Source organism: Argiope bruennichi, chromosome 9 (genome assembly GCF_947563725.1).
Source record: "Argiope bruennichi chromosome 9, qqArgBrue1.1, whole genome shotgun sequence".
In the NCBI taxonomy this organism is placed as follows: domain Eukaryota; kingdom Metazoa; phylum Arthropoda; class Arachnida; order Araneae; family Araneidae; genus Argiope; species Argiope bruennichi.
In genome coordinates, this window is record NC_079159.1 from 111,890,799 (window position 1) to 111,912,544 (window position 21,746).

The following is a 21,746-nucleotide window of genomic DNA, read 5'->3' on the forward strand; positions in this document are numbered from 1 at the left end:
AAAAGTTTGAAATCCTACAATAGTTTCATGAAAATTTATGTGCATATCTCTTAGCACATTTGTTTAGCTCTAATTGGCGAACAATAACCAGATTTGGAAGACGACAATAAAACAAATAATAAACAATACGTTTTAATTTGAATGACATGAAATCATGCCTGGTTTTATATCCTTAGTCCGAGAAACGTAAACTGGTAGGCGAAAGCGTTTAATCATAGAAAACAGCAGAGAAATCGAGAAATGAAAATTGCATATTTTATAAACATTCGTTTCTTAATGTTAAGCTCTCATTTCGTGAAGTTGCTTTTGGGAAATTAAACTAAGAGTAATATTCAATAAACTAAACCAAGAAACATCACTTTTACTTCACTAAATATGTTCCGCTCATTATATCGAAGCGCTTGTTCCCCACCGTTAAGAACATTCATAATCATATTTACTGCAGCCATATTAAAGTTATACGATTTGATAAAAGATTTGACAACGATAATGAATGATGATGAATGTCCGCCGTTAAGAAATGAGAAGGGCGAGCAAACTGACGTTTTAATTTCAAGAAACTAAATTATCTCTCGGCTCAAGGCGACCAACCGAATAATATCTGCTTTAAATACATAATGGAGTTCATCAACACCGCAGATGTAGAGTTTCCAAACTAAATTTCAAATATTTCAAAATCTTTTATAGACATAATGCAGTATTATTCATTTACATTTAATATTTTATACTTAGTTTGAGTAACTCGTTGAAGATTTTGAGAATTAAAAATGCGAGTTTTAATTTTCAGTTAGGAGCTTAATTATAGAAAGCCTGAATGTGTTTTTACGTCACAGTTCAAGCCAATTGATCAAGTAATGAAACGCTCTATATCAAAATTCTTAAAAATATTAGGAATAATGGTGCAAGAATGGATGTTAATTACATTAAACTCTATGCAGATTATTTGTTCACAAGCCCCTTTGGCGACCAGCGTGTTCAACCCACTTATTGACTTTTTAAGTTGTTAATGTGGTGTGCATGAACTTAATATTTCACCTTGTTATTTGATAAGAAAGAGAACGAGAAATTCAGTAAATCAAAGCAAATTATAACGTGCACATTCACAAAGTATACATAGTACGAAATAAAAGCTGAAGTGAATATCTTACTTCGGTATTAATATCGAAAGAAAGCATTTAAAAAAAATCTTAATTTTAAAATTGGCAATAAAACAAAAAACAAGCGATTGGATATTTTGTTGACGAGCTCGAATTTTATTATAGCATATAAATTGTGTATAATATTGAAAACACTTTTAAAAATTAAAAAAAAAACTATAGCATATAAATTATGTATAATATTGAAAACACTTTTAAAAATTAAAAAAAAACTATGCATAGGAGAAACTGACATTATTAAAAAATTAATTTTTCTGCTTTATTTTAAAATGATGAAAAAAACCATTTTTGTGAGATAATAGCTTTGGAAAATATGGCTATTATTTTCCATAATCATAGCAATATAAATCTGATAATGGTTAAGCCCATTTTCAAGTACGATTTGATGCTTAATTTTTAAAAGGTGTTTTTTTCCCATTTTGTATTCTAAAATGAATAATTTTTGATGAGTTTCATCCAGAGCCTTTTTAACAGCATTTTACAACTCCATTAATAAGCAGAACGTTGAATTAAGTGCGGCTATTAAAAAGATCAATGAAGCAGCCTAACGTTCGAATAAAACATTGTTTACATTTCACTATTGTATTCGATAATTTGTAATAAGAGCGATTTCTTACGTTAGCTTTATATTTTATATTATATATAATACATACACACACATACATACATACATACATGCATACATATGCATGAATACATACGTATACATATGAGTTTTATATACCTCCAAAATAATTGCAACAGGGACAGCAATTTTAGATAATGATTATAAACTATAGTAAAGAGTGACCTGACTTCGATTTCCTTGTATATTTCCACGATATGTCACGGTATCTATTTTGCTTCACAGTATAGTTAATAAGTAGGTATTTTGGCCTTTGAATTGGCTGAAATTTTTCAAATTGATCTATATGTTTTGACTAAATATCTTATATATAAAATTTTATTTAGAGAAATACCTGCCGTGTCTTAGAATTATACATACAAATGAATGTACTGATCTATAGACAATCTATCAGCGGATTATCAAACTTCTGACGCAATTTTACGATTCCAGAGTTAAAATATTATGCCAAATTTCATCCATTTAGGTAGAAGAGTTTTCTAGTGACGCAATTCATAGGAAATCCTACTACCAATGGCAGGCAGATAGATTTCGAGCAGAAATTCGTTTAAAATACGAGACTTTGCTAAAAAGCTAGACACCAAATTTCATGCTTGTAGATAGAATATTGTGTTTTTGAATCATAACATACACAGACTAACCGATAGACACAATTCCAAGGATGACAGGGATTTATCCAAATTTGGAGATTTAATAATGACAGAACTTTATTTTTAGTTATTTAGTACTAGAAAAATAGCAAATTCTTTCAAAATAATTTCTTTTATGCTTTCATTGAAGTAAGCCGGAAACATAAACCTGGATGAATTTGAGAAGATATAATTCGCTATTGACTGATTCCCCAATACGTGGCGCCTATAAATCTCGCGCCCACATCTAAGTATTTTCAAGAGATCAGCACACAAAGCTGTTGTTCAGAGACCGATTTATACTTTCTCTCTCATGGGCTTTTATTTCCATCTCTGAGGAAGGTTAGCGTCACAGAATATCCATCTGAGTCGATGTCATTGGTTGGTGGAAGGCTTATCGGCAGCTTGGATGGCTAGATTAGAGAGAATTAGGAATCCGGGAGGCAGGCGGGTGGGCGTCGTCGCTCCTCCGAGTCGCCGACACGATGTTGCTACTCCACAAAGGCGATTTAAGGATGAGAAAATCCTCCTGGCGCCGTTTTTCTCCACAATTCGTCACAACAGATGTGGAATAAGATCTCTCGCCCCGTTCTCAGACGGCGTTGCAGAAAAGACGCTGCTGCTGCTGCAGCATCGCGTGAAGAAAACATCGGATTGGAATTGGTAAAGCGCGCGATTTTTTTTTTTTCTTCTTGCTGTTATATCCTGATTATCGAGTATATATCATTTATGTAGGAAAGCAAAGAATTACGATGAACTAATTTTCAAAGTTAAATGTTCTGCATGTTTAAAAAAATAAAAATGGGAATCATAGATTAATAAAGCAAAAGATCAATTCTCATTTTGCAATCGTCTGGAAAAGGACTTTTTCACTTCTTATAGGAGATAAAAACCTATCATTAGAGTACTTTGAGAGAGAATTTCTGGTTGTAATGAAGTTATGCATGAATGTGTCATGGTAATACATTATCAACCGACTAAAAGAATTAAAAACTGTCCCGTCTATTCACTAGTTTGGTGTGGAAATTTGATGCGCGACGATAGCTATTGTTTCTTTTTTTTAAAAAATCAGCATACATTTGAAACATCGCGTGTAGATTTAAAGATTAATAAAGTGAGTGAATATAAAAGTTTTATACGCTAAATTGCGCATTTAATCATTTTTAGTTAGAAATTAAAAATTCACTAAGAGTGCTCGTTACAAAACGTCTGGAGTTGCTGGTTCGTCCGCGTGAAACGGCCACGAGGACAAAGGGTTAAAATTTAGCAGAACATATAATACCCTAAGTAACAGCAATAACATTTCGAATAAAGTTATGAAAGAAATACTATCAAGATTGGTAACAAATGTGCAAATAACGCCTTTTTCAAAAAAAAAAAAATCTTAATTTTGGATTGATTAATAAATTATCCAGATGAACTGGAGGAATAAAAAGTGCCTCGTGATTAGTAGTTTCAGATTTCTATCAAAAAGTCCAGAATTAATCATTTTCTCATCTTCAGAACTTCATTTTTAAATTCTGAGTATTCATTCAAAAAATATTAAGTACTAATTTTTTACTAATAGTACGTACCAAATTTTTTTACTAGGTACTAATTTTATAGTACTAATTTAGAGGAATACAAATTACTTCGCAATTAGTAGTTTTAGATTTTTAATAAAAAGTCCTGAATAAATCATTTTATCATCTTCAGAGTAAATATTGTCATAAATAAATTCAGAGTAAATATTGTCATTCAAAAAAAAAAAAATATTGTTTTTAATTTTTAGAGAATAATTTGACTTTCCTTTCTAATTTTAAAAATATAAAAGTTTTACATCGTAATACATATGAACAGTATTTAAAACTAGGTAAGTTTGTGCTATAAATAAAATATATTAGCATACAATAAGTATATACATATTTTCGGAATTGGGGCAGTTCACGGTTTCTTAGGCGCAATTACGGCTTCTGCATCACAAAATTACATCAAGTCATATTTGAAAGTTGCTGCCACGTGTTGAAACTGAGAAAATATTGATACTGCACCGTATTAAAGTATATACCAAATTTTACACTACTAGTTCATTGAATTTTCGAGTTATGGCGTTCACTTGGACATGAACAGACGGACCGATTTTCTCCAAATTGCGGCTGAAGCTTGAAATTTCGATGTAAAATTCAAATAATTTTCTCCATGTATGCATAAACTAACAAGGAGACAAATGAAGTTCCCAAAAAAAAAAAAAGCTTATCGGAACCTCGGGTCCTATTTCATTGGCTTTTTTTCTTCGTTTACCAGAAAACAGAAAATGAAACAAATATTAATAAAGATTGATGGCAGAAAGCAAAAATGACGAATTAGTTCTCCCAAGACAGTAATTTAACAGTGGAGAGAGCTAACGGATCACACGAGATTGGCCATGAAACGGAAACAATGCAAAAACGAAGACAGCAGAGTGCTTATCCAAGCGTCCTGGTTTCGAGCAGACGATACTGTGTAACCGGCCGGCAGCCGAGAAATGCACTTATGTGCAACCAAGCGGCGCTGTTTGACAGACCACCCTAAAGCGGCCAAGGCACTAAAAAAGCTTCTTTTCTAGCATTTATTTCCTGTCATCGCGCGCAGCATGCACCGCTCCGTTTGTGATTGAAGATAAGGACGCGACTTGTCATTACTGAAGACTGGAACACACCTGCTAAATGGCCCATAGACAAGTTATAAAACTAGGCCTCCAATAGCCTAGTTAATTGAATATCGGCTACTTTACATACAAATTAAAGTAAACTGGCTTTTTTACTCTAGATACTTCTGTTTACAAAAACAATAACTTAATTGGATATGGCGATAGCGTAGCCTCTCAAACAGGAAAAAGTCCGAGTGACAATTCAATCAAACGAGTGAAGATAATACGATGATTTGTTTCCACTTACTAAATATTTTTTTAGTTAACTTGATTCGTTTCATGATGGCAAAGACGAAATTTGGTAATGTAATTGACACTCACTTCTCGGTATGTAACAGAACTGAAAATTTGTATTCTTGGGTGTTTCCGATGAAAACACATTTATATATTTTCAAAGCATAATAATCAGTTAATTATTATTTAAATTAAATATGATTCTGCATCAGTGTCGCCACTTGTCTATGAATTTGAAAAATCAAAAATAAAAACATATTTTGAAAAAAAAATTAAATTTTGATTTTACATTTGAAAGCAAGGCATTTTTAATGTTATATGAAGCATCAAAAGTATACTAGTACATTATGATTTTTTTTTATTACATAACCATTGAATAAAATCTCGATTTAAATTTGGGCAATATTTTAAAATCAGTTTTTTTTTTAGTTTGCTGTCTCTAATACGAAAAGTATTATTATATTTTAACGATTGTTGAAGTTTTTATATAATGTAAACATAGAAATTTTAATTTCAATCATATCTTTCAAAATAAAACTATTTCCTTATTTTTTTTTCAATATTTCTCGAACGAATTCTTAAGAAAAAAAAAATATTTTACAGTTTTTCAAAACATGCTCAACAGCGGTGAGCAATAAATACAATGTAATAATCCTGTTGTGCAAGTCGGAATGTATTTTTACACAAGTTGATTGACAACTAAAACCGCCATCTTATGTGGAATTTTTCTGGCTGGAGTAGTGTGAACAATTTAAGAATAAATTTGGCTCCATATCAAGTACCAAATTCCAAAAAAAGTGAAATCGCAAATTAGGAATGAAATTCAGTTCTACATTAAATACTGAATTCCGAAATTGGAAAAAATGTCAAAAGTATTAAATAAAACGGCAAATATCAAATAGAGAATGAGACTGTTCAGTTAAGTTTCTATAAAGTTGGACATCTGATTTTTGAGCGCAAATGATTAACTAATGGTCCATTTCTGTTCCCCAGTAATTACAAAAATTATATAAATAATGAAGTTAATAGTGAGCATTTGAAAAACGAAAAAGAACTATTTGTTGGAAATAAATGATGACTTATAAAATAATTACTAATAAACTGTTTTTTAAATGATCAGAGTTTCCGCTCATTCCGAGAGAAAAAAAAAATTGAAAAAAAAATTGTTGAAAGCAATTAAGAGTTGACACTTTCCTTCCTCTCTCCCTTTATCCATTCAGCCATTTTATAAAACGTATTTTAAAACGATTATTTGTTTTATTATATATTAGAATACTGTGTTTTTTTCTAACGGATGGAATCATTAATAACTGAAAAACAGCATACCTTAGTTGTCACCAATTATTTTAGATGCTATAAATTATTTACTGGAAACAGCCGGAGATAGATTTTTCACTAATAATAACAGACGATATAAATAAGATATGAAGTGAAATGACATCTTATGGCATGTTACTTTTTTTGTTCTCTTATTTGAAGTAAATATATATTATAACATAAAATATTTACTACATATTAAATGTTATTAAGGTACATCTGTTAAAATGAATATTTTTTCTTCGGCATAGAGAACAACTTTTTTTTCCTCTCAGATAAATCTCTAATTTTTACTCATAATTACATCGGGCGATTAGTTTATAAAATAGTTATTGGAGTCACGCTGATATTCATTGGTACAATATTAATAAGACATCAATATGGAAAATTCATGAAAATTGATTAACGCAAATATTTCATACATATAAACAGTTAATTAGTTCATCGTTATTATTTATCGAAAGTGTTGAATAAAATGGTATGGTAACATATAAATTAGTAACTTCGGCCACTAATGGTAGATATACCTGACATTGAAGTCATTCGAATGCTAGGGGCCACTCATCACTAGATTTTCAATGGTTACCCAATACAGTGAAACAGTAGATAACATCGATTGACTTAAAAGCAACTCTTTAGAAACGCCGAATGATTGTATTTCTTTATTCAGGAAGTTCTTTGTGTCCAGGCTGCCGACAGGGCCCCGATTAGATCGCAGATTTATTTGCTTTCAGTGAGCAGCTAATAAACGCAAATGAATTCCTTCCCATTAATGCAGACATGCTCAAACAGCAGTAAGAATGAACCAAGGCTTTCAGAGCGGATAGATTAAGGCAGGCTGACGAAGCCAGCTGAAGAGCTCTGAATTAATCGGACACCTTGAATATATTCAAACACTTGATTTAAACATAAACGGATTCAATAAAATGAACAGAAGAGCACTTTTTGCCTTAAACAAAGCGAAAGTGTTGTAATCTAAAAAAAGTTCTACTTCTGGTTTGAAGTGAAACTCCTCATTAAGACCTCCTGGATCAATAAAATCATTTTTTGGAATTATGTCTCACGTTAACTTTTAAAACGGAATGAGTAAGAGTAAGTAAATTTGGTGTATGGTCTTGAAACCCAAATTGAAGATTTCTTAAAATTTTGGATGAAACCTATCGCGATGAAATTTATTTGTTCATCTACCCATTAAATACGAGACCCCCATGTCATTGGATAAACGTTTATCGGCCTGTATACTAGATTGTGTAAAAATTAAAAAATTAGGAAAGACAAATGTAATTTGATATGTGGATTTGTCAACGGAACTATAGATTTGTATCAAACTACAAGACTTTTCCACTTTGCTTAAAAAATACTGCAGCAATTTACCAAAAAATAATTCTTGACGCTAATCTCCATTATTTTCAATCACTCCGATGATAATTTTTATTTCCAAGCGTAAAATCATCCATTCTCTGGCGGCTTGATCGAATTCTAATTAAAGAAAACACGAATAGTAATCTCAAAGGCAGTAGAAAAGGGATAACAGATCTGACATAATGACTGAAAAATTTTTTTTGAAGAAAACCTATCAGCAGGAGTGGTATTCTCAACATTTTCACACATACTCTCTAATAAAGATATTATTCTTCACTTCCAGCAAAAAAAAAAAAAAAAAAAAAAAAAAAAAGGATTTTTGAGAAATGCAGATAACACCTTGCATGGCATTGGCGCACAATAGTTACGAAATATTAATCTTTGGATCAAATTTAGCATTTGAATATACTCCGCAATCCTTGCCGATTTTTTGGTAATTAATCCCTGGAAGTTATCAAAAGGTATACAAAAATTAAATTTGTGCTTTAGAAGTATTGTTTCCAACCTAATGAAGCCAAAATATGACACTAAACTGCATTTGTAATCATAAAAATCACTTACCAAATATCATATACTTAAATCATTGTGTTTCTGAGATATCCCGTCCATATGCATGCGAAAGTCAACTTCCGGCAAAAAGTCAACTCTTTGACAATTTAGTTCTAAATCAGATAGGTATCAACACTTAAATATTAAATCTGCGTATAAAAGTTTAAATATTTAGTTCTTTGTTTTGGAGTTGTGTTAAATTATATTCGAACAGTCAGGCAAACAGATTTCCTCTGAGTGGTTACCACACAAATTTGACAGAAATATACAAATATAATTCTAAGACCATATATCAAATTTCATAGCTCTAGCTCAAAGTGTTTTTGATTTATTTTTGTCACAGCCAGAAATCGGGGAGATCAGAAGCATGGTGATTCATCAAAATCTCGAGTTCGAATTTTTTGACAATTAGAATACTTTCTCTAAACTTCGTGTAGGAAAAAAAAATGGAAAGAGTGTATTGAGTTTAAGTATTAAAACCTCCATCTCAGTAAAAAGTTATGCGAGGTTTTGGAAATCCATGAATCTAATAGTTAAAGAATATGAAGGAACTAGAGGAAAATTGTGATATTTTATTGTGATAGTGATGTATAAAATGCCGTCTGTATTGACGAAAGAGATAACAGATGTCAAGTAAAAAGAAAAAGCAGAAGTAAAAGCGTATGTTATATCCAAAGATGAAGGTACTGAAAAGGCCCTGGTTTAGTCACCTGATACGATTCACGATTTGAAACCAAAACTGTTTACAAAGTAACAACATTTGCCAATCCTAAATTTATAGACTGATTTATCGGAATTTGAAGAGAGTTATTTCCGATAGATATCATTATTCTTATTCATGCTTAGATGAAGAGGAGATACTAAGCAGGCAACCCATACTAAGCAGCAGGCGATTTACTGAAACTGATTTCGAAAGAGTTCACTAAAAAATATCTTTAGAAGACTGTTTTAGAAGAACAGACAGCCAAACGAATGTTTTACGTTGTATTTACAGCAGTCAATTCGTTTTCAACAGTGATATATGCATGTTTATCTAAATCCAAAACTGAAGCTTTAGCTACAATTTTATCTTTTACCAGGAGAAAATTTGATTTTGCATAAGTGCGCCAATTCACTGTCCCACAATATTTTTTTTGTGACAATTCTACGAAGTTCTCATGTCCCAGCTTTAGTATTTAGTGGATCTATCATAGTTTTTCTTTTATTATTTTTTTTTATTCGTGAATACTTCTTTAAATAAACAGATAAAATAGGAGTGCCCATTTCTTATGGTAGGAAATAATAATAATAATAATAAACAGCGTTCAAACTCAGAAATATTGTACAGAATTCAACTGCATATAAAGCAATAATACAGAAGAGTTGATTTTATGGGAAATCGATGAAGGTATGAGTATGAGCATTGAAAAATATGTAAGCACACCCCTTTTCGTCTAGTTAATGAGCAAGTCAGATCGAACTGACCAAGTAAAAGGCATTAATTATTCATCGATTCTCTATAAATTGTGCAGCAGTAATTGGCGAAATGAATGGCGAAAAATTGACTGGTATCAGTGTGGACAGTAAAGGTAAAATATGGTAGACAATTTTTAGATTGCCAGAGAAAATGCATGAAAAAAGACATTTTAATATTTTGCAAGCATTAATCTGCTGTACAAACATTCACGGTGAAGTAATGCAAGCGTGTACAGAAATTAATTCAATTTAGGTGGATTAACATTTGTTTTGAAGCTATAAGAGAACGCACGTGACCCTGCAATTTTGAATAGTCAGAAAATAAAGCTAGCATCTCACTTTCCAAACTTTCATACTATAACAGCGAAATATTTTTTTTTATCCCAATAGAGCTAGCATGAATTAGGCTTATGAACACAGCTAACCTTTGGTGATCCTGGGTCTCAAACTCAAGCATCATTCTCCTTCGAACCTCAGATTCTTATACTAGGTAATCGAGATTAAAAGATTAGCTAGTTGTGGTTAACCACATGCGATGCAGGTATGTCGAGATGCTTTTGCCACAGAATCACCTACAATGTTCTATACACGTCAGCAGGCAATTGTCACAGAAGTAAAAATGGTATGCGCAATCCATTGGCTGAGATTGACGGTTTATAGGAGCACAATCTTAGGTTAAAAATTAATTCATTTAGAAGATAAATATTTTTCCATTTTCGATAAGATATCAGATACTTTGTGTAGCCTCCTTGCGAATTACAGTCGACTGTTTTGGCACACGCACCTGTGATTTCTTACCACTGCAAGCTGTGAATTATCAAATTCAGCTGTCTTATAAATGTGTCCTATTGTAAAGCAAAACAGAAGCTATTTTTGAACTGACTTCATAATTCTGTACCGAAGTCAGATGAACGGAACGTCATCTGTCCTTTATACTTCCCCAAGCTCCTGGACCATATCCTCAGGAGAACATTTGTTCCAGACGGATTTAAAGTGAACATGGTTCTTTTAAACAGCGACTCTTCGATTTGGATTTTGAATTTAGAACTCCTTGCAATCATCTTCATTAATAAGCCAAAGCAGTTCCGGGCTTATCATAAAATCTATATACTATACAATTGATTAATACTTCATTAAAAACTTTTCATTCTGATCTGTATATTTAAGGTAAAAAAAATATTATTGACTCACCTAATCTGCGAAAATGTTTTAAGAAAAAAGTGGAAAAATAAAATTAATATTACAGGCACAAACACAGTTTTCACGCTGATGCAAAAATAAAGTAGAAAAGTAGAACGCTGGTTATATGGAGGGAGGTGGGAATGGAACGGTTAAAAATAATTTTAGCTAATAATTCATGGAAACCGACGGATTTATAGTAATTAAATTAATTAACATCGTTCATATAAAAACAATTCTTTTAAATAAATATCAATATTTTGTTGCTGGCACTGATTAGCGATTTACTGTTCTCTCTTCTTACCAATGTATTTCGATTTTGATTTAGGCATTAAAATTGAAATATTTCTATCCGTGCCATCAAAATTCTTATCAATACAATATGGAAAAAGTATTTTCAAGTTTCCAACTAGACTGCTTCCTATTACCACTCTTTGAATACTGAAACAAGTTCTCCCAGAGATGTCTTCCATTCTCACAAAATGATTCACCCATTTTCCGGCAACACAAGATTAGCACAGAGAATTGGCGGCGAGAAGTCGCCAACAGTGACAACTCGTCGATAAATATAACAATCGGATCGGAAAATTTCACACGGAAACAATGACTTGACCAAACGGAAATAAACTAATATCGATTTCACTGCCACCATATGTAAGGTTTCTGAGAAAATGTTGAGAACGGGATAGCTGCGGATCGTTAAGTGCATGGGTATGGTAAACTTTCGATATATTATTTATATAATTGAAGAATAAATCACACGACTAAGCAACTTGATGAGCGTTTCTATTCGAAGCAATAACACAATTAAAATATTTAAAAATGAGTTTATGCTTCTAATTATATGATATACTTGGACGGGGGATTTAAATTTTGGGTGATAGTCTATAATGTAGTTTATAGAGAAGAGCCATAATTTCAAAATAGGTCACTAGCTTTTTTTTAAAAAAAAATCTTTTCGAAACGAGATCAACAGCGTTGCCTAAAATAATTTTTTTCTAGTAAAAATAAAACTATAAAGAGAGAGGCTAATTTATTAGGGTATAAAAATAAATGAGAACATGCATAATTAAGGTTTTATGGCTTTTTAATAAAAAGTATTATCATTCACTTTTTTGATTAAACAAAGCAAACATATAACACTGATTGTACTTTTTAAAAGCGCTCGAAAAATTTATCTCTTAATTTACGCAGCATTATTTTTTTTCATTTCTTCTGAATTTCGATATCCAAAATAAAAATTTTACAAAACACAATTTTAAACATACTTTATAAATGAGACATTAACGTAGTTTTTATAATTCTTTAACTGATAAAATAACGGATGATTCAAGCATAACAGTCATTTGCGCACGTTATTTACCTATTTATTTATTTAATTTAGTCATTTTTTAATTATTAAAATAAGAGGTAATAAAAAAAAGTTTGGATTATCAAGTAAATCATAACAGACAAAAATGTAATAAAAATGGCCATTTATAGTTTAATACGTTAGTGATGATGCATGTTTATTGTCCCTTTTTTAAAAACTTTATAAAATAAGAAGAGATTATTATGTTTCAAGGAAAAAAAATACAAAAGTACAACACCTTTTTTTTAATATTTCAGTTTCAATTAATTTAATTTGTCAAAAGCAAATATAATTTTTTTTGCTATCTAATTAAAGGAAACTTTGAATAGCATAAAATCGGTTGCAATATAATTTTGAAATACTGTAAACAATTTAGTTAATGAACAAGAGGAAAATAAATGAGAATCTACTAATAATTTATTCAAAAAATAAACATATAAAAGAAGCGGAAACAAATTCAATTTTTATGCTAAGTTCTTATTATTCTATGATCCTCGATTACATTTTTCTCATCAGTCATTGATGGCATCGCTTTCACATCTACAAAATTGCAACTTCAACATACTTCACGACTTTGAATAATGAAACATTTATCCAATATTTATAATGTTATCAATATATTGAAGGATTCGATAACAAATTAATAACATAATCGGGTGTTTTTCTTTTCTAATAACAGAAAGCAAGCCAATGAAAAAAAGAAATGACAATGGGAATTTTTTATAAATGATTAACAAATGATTTAAAACTATACGGATTTTAACTACGCGTATTTTCTTTAAAATTTCTCTATTAATGATTTTCTGCATAATTAAAATTTTTGATGTAACAGAAGCAGAAAGTAATTTTCTTCTTGATCTTGCACATTTTCATCACCATCGTGTTTTCTATTTCTAAAGTCTCCAAATGGGAGATAATATTTTCAACGTAATTTTACAAGTGGGCTACGCCGCTTAGTTTGTAAAAAAAAAAAAAAAAAAAAAAAAAAAAACATTTCCAAAATAAAAAACATTATGGCCATAAAAAAGAAGTTAATTACGTAACTGTTACAAATCGCGACTCAATTGATAAAAAAAACTTAAAACATACAATATAAAAGCTTTACTTTAGTTTCCATATCAGAGCAAACAAAGTAATTTAAGTAAAATTCGTTATTTTTAGTCTGATCGAAGAAAAAAATATCAAAAAGACAGTTATGCACTTGTAAAAAATATTACAGTAGAATTCTGCAACAAATTAATATTTATGATGATAACAGATATGCAACCTCCACTTATATCTCACAAGTTCTACAGGGTGAGTCTTTCTTTAGTCTCGGTCTAATTCGAAGCATTAAAATCAATTAATTAATCAAAGAACACAGGAGATTAAGGATCGAATCCGGATGCAGCAGGTCAATATATAGCGCTTAACGGAAAACCACTGACAGACTTCTAAAAGTCGCTGTACCCTTGAAAACGTACAACTTTTGCAATGGAATCTCAGTTCGAAAATAACTAATTGAAATAACGCTAGTAATGAGAGGATATTAAGCAAGACGCAGAATAATACCTTTTCCACGCACTATGTCCAGAGCAGAAGATGAACATAAGTGGACTTGTGCCTTAGTTTAAATGTTGTTCGAACTTGAATTTAATACTTTCTTCTAAAACCGAATGAAATCAATAATCTAAGATACAAAAACATATTCTGAGGAAACACCTGTTGCCAGAATTCATCGATACTTGATATTCATCGATCCCCGCGAGAAGGTGTGTCATTCCTTTATGTGGGCTACTATGACACCACTTAGAGTAGATAATGTGAGCTTAGTTTAGTTATCTGATTGAATAATGCATTTCAACTCAATGTTCCATTTCAAAAATATTTGCTTTGAGATTTTTAATCACCCTTAGAAATTTGTCGTTCGATTTCCAGTCCAACATGTATAAAGTCAAATGGAAGGAGAAAAAGAAAAAAAAATCATTCATGAGCAAAATACTAAGTTGCGATCGTACATTTATGCATTAAGGGGGCTTTTCCGCAGGAGGTTCGGAATATATGTATAGATCACCTGTCTTATTAATCAACGAGCGTCAAAAAGTTTTCAAAACACACCCTTCTCCCCCGCAATTAAATAACGATATGGAAGTCAGTCCCTTGCGAATCCTTCGGTGGGAATAATTATCCCTCCAACTGATGACACAAAAATTAATACTCTCCACAAAAGAACCATTCCGAGATGTGGATAATGATAAGGGCGATTTCTCGGTCGCCAGAGTCATTTGTAACCATCATCCTCCATCCATCATCTTCGTCATCCGGTTGGAAGGACAGCTCAGAGCGATTTATTTAAAAGGAATCCAATACTTTGTTGGGTGCCATCTGTCGGAATAGCCGGGAGACAGAGATCCCAAAAGACGAACCCTCTCTGAAGGCACGTTTTGACGGCTATTCATCAGATTCACTTGTTCTGAATTATACGCGCAATATTTCAGAGAAGTTGCCTCCCAAGCTACGCAGGAACCATTAATAAAACTGAATGGCCGAAACTTTACACTGTAAACACAGATCCCCATTGAAGTATCATTTAATGAGAAGAGAATAAATACGTTTTGCATTCAGATATAAAATCCCAGAAGATGAAGTTTACGTGAGGATAAATTATGGATGGTATATCTTAATGATTTAAATCGGACGGATTTAAAGTGCGTCGTCACTCTTTTGAATATGTGGTGCACTTGTATATTACGAATAACATTCAAAGTTAAAATATAATGGAGCTTACTGCATCAAATTTTGCTTTTAGTTTTAAGAAAGTTGAAAACTGTTTAAAAATATGAATGTCCAAAACTGTTATTGATATTTTTCTTGAAATAGACAAATAATATTTTATATATGAAACTTCTGATGAAATAAACATATATAGTTGAAATTTCTTTTGTAAAAATTCTTTCTTTGCAAAATATGGAGCATTTAGATTAATAATTTAACGGTCATATGCAATACATTTCAAGAAAGCATTACATTGTTTAACTTTTCTTCTTTTGACACAACATTTTCAAATGTTTCTCATACACAATCCAATCGAAAATTTTACCAGTAATTTGTCGCACAATTCTGACAACGAACTATCAAGTAATTGATCAACTATTTAGGAAGACCTTTCTATAAGAAAAAAGTTTTAAAACCGTACAATAAAGATATGGATTTCAAGTCAAAAATTTAAATATATGTAACGTACAATTTAATGATCAAATATTGAAAATTAGTAAGGGATATCTTTCTTTTTTTAACTTACATACAGTTTTAAGGAATTTAAAAATTCAATACTAAACTTTACAACTAGCTTAAATATTTTTACATTTATTTATAATAGTACTTTCATTAAAAAAATCAGCAGGCACTTGATCAACACAATATGACGAGTCTGATGCATATATTCAAAAACAGGTATCGTTCCCTTACTTTGATAGATATCCAAACTTCAGAATAAAAATCTCAAATTGAATTTTATCCGCCGCTATCAGTGGTGAGCCGAATAATGTAGGCAGCATCAATTTGCTATAGATATAAAATTCCTAACCATCCTTTTTATACGTATTATATAAATTTTATTTATAGAAAAATGCTTATTACATTAAAAAATTATATTTATCACAATGCAGTCACAGGATGATACCACGCTGTACTCCTTTGGCTGGAATGATTGAAATGCTAGGTGAATTGCAATAACAGTTCTTCAGAATTCAATTCGGAATTGTATTGAATAAACAGGTTTTAAAATAATATTTAAGTCTTTATTGAAGTTTATAATAAATTATACTGATTTGACAAATGCTTTTTCCGTTTTATGTAAAATTATAGCCATCTTCCACAGACCAAACCGATATAACTTGCTCAGATGTTTTTCTTTCTTTTATTTACCCGATCTCATGGAAGTATTATCAAAAACGAGACGATTCATCGGTTTCCCTAGGTCGAAAGCAATACTTTATTTTTGTACACTTTGCATACGAGAAAGCAATAAAAGTACGAAGATAACATTAAGCAGCAATCTTTATTAAGCAAAAAAAGAGACTCCAAGTTTTCGACTTGTGTTTACCTTCACAACCTTCGTTTTAATAGGCTGCCTGTCGAGAAGGAAACATATATTAATTCCTTTGAGTTTATTGGCACAGCAGGATCGTATGCAAATTATTCAGATGGATCCTTCAGACCACCACCTGAACAAACGAGCAGCGAGGCAATTAAAAACAATGTTGCAAGATGGAAAAAGATAGTAGATATGGACTCAAGAGAAATATCCGATAGAATTTATCCTCTCGACTTCTAAATATGGTATTCTGAAGTATTTTACTTTTAATTCGTATTTATTGTTTCGATTCCGAATACTTTGATGTTTATATGCATGACATACCTAAAAATTCAATTTTCGCACGTTTTTATAGTTAAATGCTCCAATTATAAGACAAATATATAAATTCAGCATTGCAGATAATACTAAAGATAATATAAACATTTTTTCAAAAATTGGAAGATTATAAGAAAATATTTAGAACAAAATAGCGACAAATACACCATAAAATTTTTTAAAAAACTGCAGCACTTAAGAGTATATTTGAGGATGTTGAAAGTATTACTGCAAAGAACCTAAAATTGCTAAATTTCGATTATGACATATTTTGTGAGAAAAAACTTACTAAACAGTAAATGAAATGCGAAAAACCTTTATATAACAATACATATATTTCAGTTCTTTCTTTGTCCTATCCAATTAAGAGATTAAAGAATATCCACATATATAAAACGTTAAAGTATGCGGCACATAAATATTTTTATTACTTATTGTTATAGTCGAATGGCAACAGTCAAATGTAAACAAATCACTAAACGAACGTTCAGATATCATACTCGATTTCACCTGTCTAGCTTGGATAATTTTTTAGTTATCTTGTTGACAATCGTAATAATTCCAAAATTAATTTTTGTCGAACCCAAGTACTTTAAATGTAAGCAAGTCCATTTATATTTACAGGTTGAATATTTTGCCGTAAAGTTTTAGATGGTTACAGCATTTTCTCTCTATATACTTCGTATACGAAAAAGTTAAAAAGACTACGTAACAACCTGCCGCGGATGACGCAAAATTATATTTTTTTAAAAAATCGATCCGTGCCTCCAGCTCATAAAAGCCTTTTAATCGAGCCGATCAAGGGTTTCTTGTAACTCAGCCACTCAACGAAACGTTGGAGGATTCAACACGAAATCGAAATCCCGAGAAAGCGCGTGACCACGTGCGGCAGAACAGAATTAACATAAAGAGCGGGAAAAGCATTTATGCAGGGATTAGGGCGACGCGCGTGAACGTGATGAACTGCGAAATCAAGGGATGGCAGATCGGGCACAATCTTATAATCTTTCTACAGCTCACACATTTCCCGACTAAGCTGCTGGGTCCTCGATCTAAGCTAGCTTCCGCCGTACTCCTTGCTGGAATACATTGAACAAGAGCCGGGGATATCGGGAGAGCGAATGTTCTGTTTCTGTACCCGTGCTGTTAAAATGTTGTACTTCCTTCGTAAGTGGTGATGTGTTTGTTGAGGGAGGATGCTTTTGAAGGGGTGGTGGAAGTAAGAAAACAAGCTTTTTTTAATATACTCGGATAATTTTTCTTAAGGGATTTGTGTATCTCTGATGAATATAAGAGAAACTATCGCACTAGAAAAAAAAACCGCACAATTATCGAGACACACTGTTCCCAATTTCATTTTGTAGAAAATCTACATCTTCTGCCACACTAAAAAACACTTTATGTTAAAATAAAATATCCAAACTATTAAAAAGTTTATTTCTAAGATATCACATAAAAGCCAATCAATTTTTTTCTATAAATTAAATGAAAAAATATTATAATTAAAATGAAAACTTTCAACAACAAAAAGATCTTTTAATAAACATTAAACCTCAATAAAAATGAAACTTTAAGCATAAGATTCTCCATAAAATATTCAGTAAAAAAATTAATAAATAATTTATTATAAACTGAGACGTATAACAAATAATCAAATATAGCATTCCAGTCAAGAATTTACGATTCAGTGGAAACCAACCAGTGGTCTACTGAGATCACTGGTTGGTTTCGAATGATTCACTGACATAAACAAAATATTGTCTAGTTTGCTTAGTAACACGTGAAGTTCTTAATAAACAATTAATGCGAATGATATATAATGTAAATAGCTGATGGCATTGTTAAATAACTATTTAGATTTGAAAGTTACTGGTGATGTACTGAGGGACGGGTAACAATTTTCATAACGTGGTGAGATGATTGAGCGGAATACTAGACTACCATATTATCATGTAAACAGCAAAAATTTGACCATGGCAAATTTAACGAGCATTATGGTTAAATGACAACTAAAGGTGACAGTGCGAGGAAGTTGTGTGGAGTAACATTATCAGTTACAAGTCCAATGTAAGTAAAAGTAATTCATAAATTGGAACAAAACAGAATTGTCACCGAAAAAGGTCATGTGCATGGCAGATTTCCAGTGAAATGGGCCACATATCAATAAACATCCCATGTTAAAATTGCGATTGCCACCAAATGACTGAAATATTTAAATTGAACAATACAATAAGGCCAATTTCAGCAAGGGTATAACTAAAGATATATATAACATAAACATATATTTTTAAAATAGAGTCGTGGCCGAAGACAGAGACAATACTTTTGAATTTTAAACTTCGCTTTAATCCATCCCAGGAGGCATAATTTATGTACAAGCAAGACGCGAAGAGATACGTCAATATACAGCACGACAAAAGAGCAAAAGAGAAGAGACCGACAGAAATATTTATCCCTATGATTTTATACAATGAGATTCTGTTAGGATTTCTTTACACGTGTTAATTTAGGTAAGGGAATTATAGGCATCTTAAAAGAATTTATCTAGACTGACAGATTTTTATCCCTTCACTCGGAGTGTGGGAACTAATCGATTCCAGCTCGTGTAGCACTAATTAAATAAAAAAAAAGGTGGAATTGGATCAGGAAATAAGAGAACATTTTAGAATTAAATTAATATGAGTTCAATTAAGATAAATACTTATTAATTTCCTAATTTTTAATTTAGATTTAAAGATATCATTACATATATAAAAAGTGTTTTCTCAGAGAATATTTCAAGTTCTACTTCTAGGCAAGAAGACGAAAATCACCAGAGTTCTAAAAGGTTTCTAGAACTGAATAGAAAATTCCTTAGTACTGCATAACGATGTTCAAGATTTAAACGTTTGGAAAATTTCATGCGGAGTCGTTTAAAAAAATGTCTTAAGCGTGGTGAGATAGCAGTTACCAGTGTCTCTACGCGGTGTTTTACCAGGATTAGGCTTTGGGGAGTCGTTCCCTCCGCCGATTTCGAACTCGAAGGAATCAGCACGCAAACGGAGTGGCAAGAGCAAAACAAGAAGGCGAACCTACTTCGGGCGCCTAAATAAGTAAGTAAGCGATGCATGAAGAGTGCAGAGGGTGAATAATAAAGTGGATACACACCGAGAGAAAGTTTAAAATAAATGCAAGAAGTATAATTTTGAAGTCACTCGTCATCTCCCAACAGTTGGGGGAAAAGTCATTCAAAAATATGGTATAAATCGCGCCATAAACGTTATACAAGAGATGAGCAGCGAAGATTTATGATAGGAATTAGAAGAGGTAAAGTGTATTATCTACTACATTTTGGCAGCAATAGTGGCAGTGTCTTTGATAACACGCGTGTGGCAACGTTCCTGCAGTTTATTGAAGAACATTTTAAGCTTTTAAAACTACACAAAGTCTTGTCGCCATTTTAGGCCGTTATGTGTCATTCCGAAAGAGTCATTTTTAAATAAATATTTTTTCTTTCCTATTTCTCTGCCATACGTATACCTACATTGAAAAGAAAAACAAGAGCCGATGCTATTATATTTTAAACTGTTGACAAAGTAATAAATTACAGTATGTTTCTTAATTTCAGAATAACTTTAAAAATGAACAGGATAAAGTCGAAAACAAGCCATACGTAAAAGCAGAAGCGGAACATCGATTTCTCCCCCTCGACAAACCTGCATTTATTGGCATAACTATAAACTACATTTATTAGTATTCAAAATGTCGGACAATATAAGAATTACTATTCAAAATGAATAGGAGTGCTCAACTAGTGTTATATTTCCTATTAAGAAATGAAGCCTGGGATTTCATATCTTTTCCATTGATATTATTTGTCCTGAATAATTTTTTTTCAGCTTAAAAGTGAATTACTTAAAAGTAATTATTAAATTAAAACAGTTTAAAACTAAATTCATATTCAGCCAATCAATGGTTTTTTCCCCGAATTTATCTACGCGTAACAAAAAGAAATGATGGATGAAATGTGACATAATACAAGAAAATATTTATGTAAGAAATAAAATTTCATTTTAACAGTAACAATAAAAGCGCAAATCGCATTTCATACAATTTATGAACTTTTAATGACAACATATACTGCAGTTTAAAACAAAAACAATCAAAGTTACGATTGTGGACACCTAAAATATATCAAAAGTTTTCTTTCTTGTAATAAATTCTATTTTGGTGAATGCAATATTAAATACCAATAATTATTTTGATTTAATTTAGGTTAAAAATTAATGAAAAACTTTACAAGAAGGAAAAGAAAATGAATTAAAGGTAATCCATCAATCAATAACAAATCTTGTAAAATAGCTGGAAAATTTTTAGCTAATCCATCTTTTTAATCTGGAAGTTAAGAAAAAAACCTAATCATCGATATTAAATTCTATCCATTATTTCAAAATACGAATTTCGAGTGAATTTTCACAATTATGACAAACAATTGCAAAATAGCATAAAAACTTACCCGTATGTGTAGGAAATTTCCCCATTTTTTCCGTGGATTTCAGTGTAGCAAAGTCCGTCTGTGATGCATGTATTGTTTTGACTCTCCTCGCAAACGTTGCACTCACATTTTAGAACTGAAAATGAAAAAGAAAATTAATTTGATGTGCGTAGTAAGAAAACGAATTAAGATAAAAATTATTATAGCATGCAACTTTGGTGAGTTAGGGGACATTTTCTTAAAAATAAAAATAACATATTTGGTATAGAAACATTTTCTCTGCGCATTAATAATGACTGATATAGGTATAAGAACTAATTATGATAATCCAGAAATCTGCTTTTATAACCAAA

General features: G+C 31.3%; 1 protein-coding gene across 9 annotated transcripts in view; it reads right to left on the bottom strand.

The window, feature by feature from the left end:
• The window catches only part of LOC129983793 (TGF-beta receptor type-1-like), an 804,684-nt gene that overhangs the window by 77,712 nt on the left and 705,226 nt on the right, over window positions 1-21,746 (bottom strand). For all 9 annotated transcript variants that reach the window (XM_056093422.1, XM_056093428.1, XM_056093426.1 and 6 more), the window contains one exon: window positions 21,415-21,529. In XM_056093422.1, coding sequence (XP_055949397.1) covers window positions 21,415-21,529 — 115 coding nt within the window. The remainder of the gene's footprint in view (window positions 1-21,414; window positions 21,530-21,746) is intronic.